The sequence below is a fragment of the Phalaenopsis equestris genome, unplaced genomic scaffold (assembly GCF_001263595.1).
Source record: "Phalaenopsis equestris unplaced genomic scaffold, ASM126359v1 Scaffold231556, whole genome shotgun sequence".
Classification (NCBI taxonomy): Eukaryota; Viridiplantae; Streptophyta; class Magnoliopsida; order Asparagales; family Orchidaceae; genus Phalaenopsis; species Phalaenopsis equestris.
This window is the reverse complement of record NW_018249526.1, coordinates 90,914-100,968: the sequence shown is the minus strand read 5'-3', so window position 1 is coordinate 100,968 and position 10,055 is coordinate 90,914. Positions and strand designations below refer to the sequence as shown.

General features: G+C 36.1%; 1 protein-coding gene across 1 annotated transcript in view; it reads left to right on the top strand.

The window, feature by feature from the left end:
- Window positions 1-10,055, top strand: part of LOC110038137 (proteasome subunit beta type-5-like) — a 23,857-nt gene that overhangs the window by 5,190 nt on the left and 8,612 nt on the right. The window contains exons 3-6 of the mRNA XM_020742908.1: window positions 8,467-8,573; window positions 8,712-8,846; window positions 8,927-9,030; window positions 9,120-9,220. Of these exons, the coding sequence (XP_020598567.1) occupies window positions 8,467-8,573; window positions 8,712-8,846; window positions 8,927-9,030; window positions 9,120-9,220 (447 nt within the window). The remainder of the gene's footprint in view (window positions 1-8,466; window positions 8,574-8,711; window positions 8,847-8,926; window positions 9,031-9,119; window positions 9,221-10,055) is intronic.

Below are 10,055 nucleotides of genomic sequence, written 5' to 3'. Positions count from 1 at the left end.
TTGTCCAAAGCGATGGTGATATAGATGGGGATGTTAATAGTAGAATTCAAGTTGGTTGGTTGAAGTGGAGGAATGCTTCGGGCCTTTTGTGTGATAGAAAAGTACGGCTAAGACTGAAAGGAAAATTTTATAAAACGGTGGTGAGGCCTGCAATGCTCTATGGCGCTGAATGTTGGCCTTTAAAAGCGAAGCATAATAATAAGTTAAGTGTTGCCGAGATGAGAATGATTAGGTGGATGAGTGGCTTTACACTTAGAGACAAAATGCGGAATGAATATATTCGTGATAGGGTTGGTGTAGCTCCTGTGACAGACAAAATTAGAGAAAGTCGTCTTAGATGGTTTGGTCATATTAAACGTCGACCATTAGATGATCCGATTAGGAGAGTAGATGTTTTAAATTCGACTTGTGTTAAGAAAGGCAGAGGTAGACCTAGGAAGACTTGGGCTTATTGTATTAAAAATGATCTTAATTTACTAGAACTAAATGAAAATATGACACTAAATAGGACGCAATGGAGAAAAAGGATTCATGTAGCCGACCCCACGTAGTGGGATTAAGGCTTTGTTGTTGTTGTTGTTGTTTTTGTTGTTGTGGAAAAAGCTTACGAGAAGGTTACAAGAGAGAAGAAAGGTGTTGATATGACTTATATTCAAGTCATTAAAAATTTGTATGCTAGAGTTGTCACTTGTGTTCGAACAGATTGAGGATTGACCAATTAGTTTCCTATTTCAGTTGGATTACATCAAGGATCAGCTTTAAGCCCATATCTTTTTGCTTTAGTTATGGATGCTCTTACTGGACATTTAGAGGAGGATGTACCTTGGGACTAGAGGAAAGACTTAGGAAAAAATTGAATTATGGATATCTACATTGGACTCTAAAGGCCTTCATTTGAGTAGAACTAAAACTGAATACATGGAATGAATTTTAGTAGTAGTAGCTCTAGTGACAGAAGTGTAACTTTGGGTGATCAAATTATTAAAAGGTGTGAATGATTTAGATACCTCGGGCCTGTTGTTCAAAGCGATGGTGATATAGATGAGGATGTTAATAGTAGAATTCAAGTTGGTTGGTGGAAGTGGAGGAACGCTTCGGGCTTTTTGTGTGATAGAAAAGTACCACTTAGACTGAAGGAAAATTTTATTAGATGGTGGTGAGACCTGCAATGCTCTATAGCGCTGAATATTGGCCTTTAAAAGAGAAACATAATACTAAGTTAAGTGTTTCCGTGATGAGAATGATTAGGTGGATAAGAGGCTTTACCCTTAGAGACAAAAATGCGAAATGAATATCTCCGTGATAGGCTTGGTGTTGCTCCAGTAACGGGCAAAATTAGAGAGAATCGTTTTAGATGGTTTGGTCATATTAAACACCGACCATCTGATTATCGGATTAGGAGAGTAGATGTTTTAGATTCGACTTATGTCAAGAAAGGCATAGGTAGACGTAGGTAGACTTGGGCTTATTGTATAAAAAATTATCTTAATTTATTAAAATTAAATGAAAATATGACACTAAATAGGACGCAATGGAGAAAAAGGATTCATGCAGCCGACCCCATGCAGTCCGTTTAAGGCTTTGTTGTTGTTGTTCAACTTTATCATATTCGACTCACTAGCAACTTATAATGTCATATTCAGTTGTTCCCTCAACATTTGCAAGGTTGTCATCACGACATACTATATAACCGTAAATTTTTTAGAAGAAAGTGGAGTGATCACTATCAGTGGCAACCTAGAACAGTCACGCAATTGCTACCTATGGACGGTAAGCAACATGTATTGGGAGAGCTTTGAGCTGGACGTCCAATGAGGAAGTGGCATGGAGATAAGCTAAGTGTTCAAAGAGATCCTTGTCAGAGAAGCCAATAAATTGTTTCGATAAAGTATGGCTTTTGATGCAGGTCGTAGGGATTATTACATTATCTCACTCTGGGAATATCATGATGTGTTCGCTAGTCGACTCAGGATATGCTAGGAGTCACTGTTGTTGTCACCAATCACCAGCTTAACATCGACATGAAAGTTTAACCCATCAAATAGAAGACGAGGTCGATGATACTCACATTAGCAGAAATGATTTTAGAAGAAGTGCTAAGGCTGCTAGAGGTAGGCTACGTCAACGAAGTGTAGTGCTCATATTAGATAGTGAACGTGGTGATGGTTCTGAAGCCGAATGGCAAATGGTGAACATGTGTCGACTTCACTAGCCTTAACATATCATACTTGAGGACAACTACCCCATACTATTGATCGATGCACTCATAGATTTGATTGTTGGTTACTCGGGCGTGAGCTTCTTGGATGTTTTTTTTGCGCATTACCAAATAAAAATGCATCCTGTGGATACTGAGAATACCGTGTTCATCATCATGAAAGGGAGTTTTCTGTTATATTTAATGTCTCGAGTTCAAGAACGCAGGTGCCACATACTAGAGAATGATTGATGTAATATTTGTCATCCCAAAATGAAATAATATTGAAGTCTATGTTAATGACACACTGATCAAGAGTAAATTTGTTGGACAACACATAAATAACTTAAAAAAGTTTCAAAATACTAAGAAAATATAATATAAGATTGAACCCATTTAAGTACACATTCGGGGCTAAAATAGGATAGTTCCTAGAGTATCTGCTAACACTCGAATGGATCAGAGCTAATCCTTTGAAGGTTCAAGAGCTTGTGAACATGTCGTCGTCTCGCAACACCAAAGAGCTCCATAAACTAACAGGACATTGCAGGTCTAATTTCACTTCATTTTTAGATCCAAAGAAAAGTGCGCAGCTTTCTTCAAGATTCTAAGGAATGCTAATAATTTTTTATAGATGACCAAAGAAGAGCAAGCTTTTCAGCAGTTGAAGAGTTTCCTTGCATCATCTCCATTATTTCAAACCTCGAAGTTGAATGAAGAACAGTTCTTGTACCTCGGGGTTAGCTTTGAAGCCATTAGTTCGGTTTTAGTAGGAGAGTAGCTAAGGATGTAGTTCTCTGTCTATTACATCAACATGATCCTACAGGGCTCCGAGCATGTCTATCTAATTTTGAAAAGGCTAACCGTTGCATTGGGAATGTTCTAACTTGACATAGTTGGGTATTGTGTGCTTTTAATTGGAAGCATGAGCAATGATCTATTGGTTGCTTAGGGTTTAGTCTATTTTGATACTCAATCCAAACATATGTTTCCATGTTTCAATAATATGGCATGTAATAACATCCGGCTGTTTAGTTATTTCTATAGTTTAGTAGAAAAAAATCCTCTCCTATACAATTGATGACCATGGAATGTTCTTGTTACATTAATCTCATCATCCTACATATTGAAATCTCGCATAAGCTCTTAGACTTTAGAAAAGTGTCAGAAAAAATTTTGTAGCTCAAGTTGAACCATAAATCTTTTTTTGTAATGTTTTGAATCATTTGGTGGCGCAAACATCTGGAGATTGTGCCATACTTATCCTCAAAACTTGTATGAAGAATGACATGTTGTATACAACATTTTATACTAATTCTTGTCTAGTTTGCACAAATAGTGAACTTAAAAAAACTAATCATAAGGTAAAAACATAAGGACACACTTAGTATGCATTTTATTCTCTTTTTCAGATTTTAGTTTTGTGAACCAAAATTCACATTTTTGGTTCAATTCATTTTGATTGAAGGTCGTCGACTAAAATAGCCTCTTTGCAATGATGAGGCAACTTGAATACATAAACCCTTTCATATATCTTGCATTATTGGAGCTTCATGGCCCTTAGACATATCGTGAAGTTTATAACTACTCATTCTTAAATCAGGTGTAGGATTGAAGAAGCAATATTGACTTCATTTTTGTTTTAGTCATGTCATAGCCTTTAGCTAGGTTTGGAAGCTATGTTAGAGTTCATTAACCCCGTTATTTCTATTTTATACATGAGTTATTACACAATGTTCTAGTGATTCTGTAGCATCATCATTTCCATTATCATTGTTTTTTTATTTTGATTTGTATATGGGTCACACTTAAGTCTTATGGGCCCAAAGAAATAGTGAAGGGTAAGAAATAGAGACGTAAGAAGAGAATGAATCAACTAGAGAAGGGTCAAGAAAATAATATTGTTGAGTAGTGGGCTAGAAGAATCAAAACTTGGGCTCTCCTTAGGATCCTCTATTTATATATTTGAGATCTAGGAACTTGAGCGAAATAGAAAAGGCTACATAATGGGCAATACATGTGAAAAATATAAAGTAATATAAAAGGCCTATGATCCTTATGCAGTTGACCTGTGGAGGAGTCGATGGATCTCCTAGTAACTTGAGACGAGTGGTAGTTCTAGTCATTTGGCTTATCTGATTTGGTTGATTCATTGGATTTGGTACAGTAAAAATGTGGTCGCTCTTGTGCCTTGATCGATTCTTCTCATCAATAGGCATATGAGTTTGCCTTTCTGCTTGTTAAGTTTAATGCCACAAATTTGATTGGATGGTTGTTTTGGATCCCATTTGGTGAGTTTGTCTCCGAGTTCAGTTGGCAAATTTGTATTGAGCTCGTCTCTTTATTCTCCTTCTTGGGTGAGTTCACCCTTTGAGATATACATACTTGGTTCTCTTGTAATTTTTGAAGGTAACTACAAGATAACAAGAGTGAGAAATGTTGCTTATTGAATGAATATAAGGCATATTTTGCTAGTATTTTTAGAGTAATTTTGATTGTCTATGTTAGCCTTACTATATTACTGTGATAAACTTGAGAACTTAATAATTGTCTTTTAAAAAATATTCAAGAAAAATAGGTGATCGTATTTAAAAGAAAAAGGTAAATGTTAAATATTGTTCATTGATTTGATCTGTTATTGTTCTGCCCAAGCCAACATGAATTACTCTTCTATAGATTACCTTACTCTATGCTTATAGAGTGTTTCTTGTTGTATTTATCCTTTTTCTCCATCATTGTTCGATCTTTATACTTTTGATTAAATGAGAATTTGGGTTGTAGATGCTACCAATTAAGCGACAATGTTGGAGATGCTAAAAGCAAGGAAGTTGAGTAATATTAAGAGAAAGAGGAAGTAAGCTCTTTGGATGAGGACAATCCAATTTTTATGGCTTCAGGCGAGTCTACATGTGAGACCTCTCTCTCTCTCTAAGAATGAAGTGGTGGTGGAACAAGTTGGTAAGCTTAGTGAAATTTGAAATTAGGATTTTGCTCTTTTTTTATGGGAAAATATTTTAATGCTATATTTCTTCATTAGAAGATGGTCGTGACGGACGAGGCCATCCCTATGAGCAAATATTTACTTGCAAATGTTTTAAAGTTTATTATTCCACTTTTTTTATTTTGCTTTTATTAAGTAGTGTATAGAATATTTCTCTATGACCGAATATTCAGATGATGAACATGGTCAGGAGGAGTTGGACCATTTTCTATTACTACTTGGGTGAGCATCTTGTTGAGTTGGTTGTGTGAGTTGTTTGAGTTGCTCCCATGAAGGATTGACCGCGGCTGGAGTTGAGGATGTGTGCTCGTCGAGACCTTTTTGGAGAATTGAGATGTCTATTGAGCTGTCTCTTTGCCTGGAGCACATTATGATGAAACTCTAGGGTCTTTTGCCCCTTCTTGCAATTGGTGAGTTGTTCTACAAAGAGTCCGTTGGTATGGTTGTCTTGGTCAAATGGGTGGATGAAATGTCGGCGCAAGTGGCACTATCTACCTAGCAAAAGCAACTGTAATTGGTTAAGAGTGTGTTGCTAGAGTAGGTATTGAGGATGTAATTGACTCGAGAGAGGCTAGTCGCCTTAAGGGACATTCAGACATATCGGGTGAGGTAGATCTACTTGGGCAAGGAACATTAAATTTTGAAGATTGAGATTATTCTCATTCAACATGCTTTTTAGTCATTGAAATCTAATTAGTTCCTTGTTACATCTGATATATATTTGATTTTTATTTTTGAATGGTACTTGTTTGTATTTAATAAAAAAAGGAAAAAATTCTCTAAATGGTATAGTTGTCTTAAATTGTTTCGGTTTATTGGTGATAACTTGCATGTGATCGCATAGTCACTAAAACAATATTAGTTGGTATTTTGTAATCGAGTCCCCCCCCCCCCCCCCCCTCCCCCCTACATGGGACTACTATGTACTTTTTACATGAAGGGCCATTTTTTGCAGGTATTGATTCATGTTTGGCCTTACAAATCGAGTTGTCATTGTTGTTTGTCTAGTGCTTTGTAATGAAGTTCTTCTAGCATTTGGTGTTGTCGGTTCATATCTGCAATCCTAAAATTATTCTTCTAGATTAGACACCATGTCAAGTGTAAAGTTTGTAGGTCTAAATACCTTAAGCCTCCGACCACTATTATTTTTCTCACTTGACTCTCTTTAGAAATCCCAAAGCTTCTCTCTCTAGATTGTTAGCTTTTTTTATTGTACTCATCCTAATAGTCAAGTTGACGCATTTTGGGGAGTGGATCCGTGGATGGTGGTTTAATGGATTCAACTTCATTAAGCCATCCCAAGTGTCATCTTGGAGGGTGAAGTAGTTTAATGGCATCTATGTCTATAATGACATTTGGCTTGAGCTTTCACAGAGGATGAAATTCTGAACCCATTGTTTGATGATGAAGGTTGTGTCCTTGAGGATCATTTCAAGCTCCGCGTCTGTTTCTTAATGTGCCATGAGCCTGTCGACATAATCAAATGCTATGTTATTATGTGTACCCAAATTCTGCTAAGGTTTATGGCAATTACCATCACCTTCATCTTGCATTTGCATTAGGTGAAGTTGGATTGGAACCTTGCAATATTCTGTTACTTCTTCAATGTGAAGGTAATTAGTGATGACAATATTTTATTTTCATCTACACACATTTAGATGGAGGTGCTAACGAAGAGGACTATGTACTGAAATGAGTAGTTCTGTTTTTTGAATATTCTCCAATGCTCATCTAGCCAGTATTTGTAATAACCCATTTTGAGAAATCACATAAAATTTTTGGTGACTTGAAATGTACAGATTCTATCCGAGTTCATTTTATAAAATTCTACACATCAAATCAATCAATTTAATATAAAATAGTATATATAAATTTTGAATGGAATGAGAGATAAAAAAGTTTGAAATTAATAAGTTTAAATAACCTAATTAAACATAATCAAATCCTCAATCCCGCATGGTTACTATTTCTACCAACTTACCACGCTATTTACCTATGTTTGGGCATCGAATGGGGGGTCCTCCTTAAAGACTTTGATTCCTCTCCCTAGCTCTTGGTTGCGTTGCGTGAAGCCCCTCCAGTTTCTGATTTCTCCCGATCTTCCTCTCCCTCACTATTGCAACGCTCAGTCACGACACAATGCAATCTCGCATTGTAGCCGAGTCAAGCAGAGGAGGCGAGCAGACTGCATAGAGCCCCATATGGCATTTTGAGGGATTTGAGTTGAAATCGGTGAGTACGAAATCCTATTTCATGCTATTTGAGACTTTTATTTCCTTCCTCTTTCATTCATTTTGAGATTTGCCTTATTTTTCATGCACTGTTCATTTCCGATAGTTGTCGGAGGCGCCGACCTTGTGATGAAAGTGTCGTAAGTGGCTTGTGAGTTTCTAAAGGATTTTTAGCTTGAATATAGCAAAAGGGAGAGGATGTTTGAAGTGTTAGGATGGGGGAAGATATTTGGCAATTTCGGAAAGGCAAATTTGTGTCGAGAAGCCTATTTGTGGTACGAATGTTACTTTTTTTGGGTTAAATTACTTAATGAGCAAAGATCTCTTTAAATTCAAAGTTAATTGCAGATTCCAGGTTATTTGTTCGATGTGGCTGACTCTAGGCAATGGTAAAAATTCACTATAAAATCATCCCGTAAATTGAGGTAAATTAATTCTATGCTAATTTAAGAAGAATAATTTGTTTGATGGGAAATTGTTTAAATCTTAAAGTTTAATATTATGTTTTATATGTTATTAAAATTAACATAAAGGTTATCACATCATAGCGCGACAATCGAGGTGAGTAATTAAATTTTAAATTCATTAATCTTCTTTATTTCAAAATGTATGTTTAACTCCGCAGATATTCTATTTTAGTTAGATCGTTCATATTGTTAGTCAGGATAGACATGCATAAATGATATGTATGAGATATTTATGTTATACATGGTTTGCAAGATAGATATGATAAAATAGATATACATTATAAGCACATGAAAAATAATATACATGATATAAGTAAGAGATATGCATGATACGAGAGTTATGTATGATTTAATGTTTCAAGGTCTATTTCTAGACCAAAGGAAAGAGAATTTTTAACTAGTAGAAGTAATATTATACTATAAAGCTTAATAAGTGTATGCGATTAAATGAATAAACTCAACTTCAGTTTTTATACATATTTAAACAAACTTTGAAGGGAGCCTTGATCCATTAGTATTACATTATTTTCTGGACTGACCTCCCTTATGGTTTCTTTCGCCTGTCTGCAGCTTCGCAAACCGTGAAGAAAATTATCGAGATAAATCCATACATGATTGGCACAATGGCAGGGGGGGCTGCAGATTGCCAATTCTGGCATAGGAACTTAGGTATCAAGGTGAGTTATATTGTGCGTTTTTGTTTACTAACGATACTTCATTATGATTTCCTTGTTTGTGAAAATCTATGTGCGTCAAGGCCTTTAGTTTGAAATTTGTTTGTTTTCCTGAAAGTTGCTTTCATTTTATTCATATAGTGCCGTCTGCATGAACTGGCAAACAAGCGAAGGATTTCTGTTACAGGCGCTTCCAAGCTACTGGCAAATATTCTTTACTCGTACCGAGGAATGGGCCTTTCTATTGGTACCATGATTGCTGGGTGGGATGAAACGGTAACATAGAGTAGTTCAAATTTATGCCTTCTACATGGCTAATCAATTAATCAGCTGACAAGTCCGTGCATGGATTCTAGGGGCCAGGCTTGTATTATGTGGACAGCGAAGGAGGCAGGCTCAAGGGAAAGCGATTCTCTGTTGGCTCTGGATCACCTTATGCTTATGGTGTTCTTGACAGTGGGTAAGCATTGAAAGGATCCCATTAGTAACTATAACTATAATGAATCCTTGACTACTGCTTTTTTTATTTTTTTATTTTTTTAAATGCAGATATCACTATGAAATGTCAATTAAAGAAGCATCAGAGCTTGCTAGGCGGGCTATTTATCATGCAACTTTCCGAGATGGCGCGAGTGGTGGAGTTGCTAGTGGTATGTTTTCTACCATCGTGTCTAGCTGTGTCACTCTTAAGAACTTGTCGGCATGCAAATTGTTTGCCGTGTTTTCTGTTATTATTTCATTATTTAGCTTATATGCTTTAGTGGGTGGCCTTTTTTGGGTTGTTTTTCTTCAAGTTCATCTTTCCATTTTTAATTTTTGATCATGATACTACGGTTGCATTCTTATTTTTTGCTTTCCATATGACAATCAGTTTAATAGAATGAATAAAGAAAAACTGAATCTGAGCAAAATCATTTGGTTCTGTTCACTTCATTTTTGTGGTTGTGTTGGAAACAAGTAAACTAAAATTGGATTGGTTTGATTTGATTTGGTTTGCATTAAATTATTCTTTTCAAACTGGTTTGATTAATTTTGGATTGATTTGATTTAATTTGATTTATTTTAACATAAAATAAGGCCTTAATTATTGTTTTATGGCCGCAGATACATCATGCAAGTTTAGTTTAGTTTTTTTTTAAATTTAGACTTTTTCTTCGATTTCCAAAATTTTTGTTATTATGTGGAGCCTGATTGTGTTGATCAATTATTCATTCAGAGCCCTCTATTTCGTCGATCAAGCTTAACCATGAGTTTGTATGCTGAGAGATGGGATATGGGGTCTCCCGTTTATTGGATTTTGGGCCCCTTTCCATGAAAATTTTTTTCTTTTCCCAACACCAAGAAGATGGCACAACACTACTCAGTCCATGTTTCAGAACCTGAGAGCACGACACTCTAGCTCCCAGAGGGGAGCACCGTAGTGGCCAAGTGTCGAGACCCTACAGTTTAGGGTTTAAGTTAACCTTAAATACGAGGAAGAGGAGG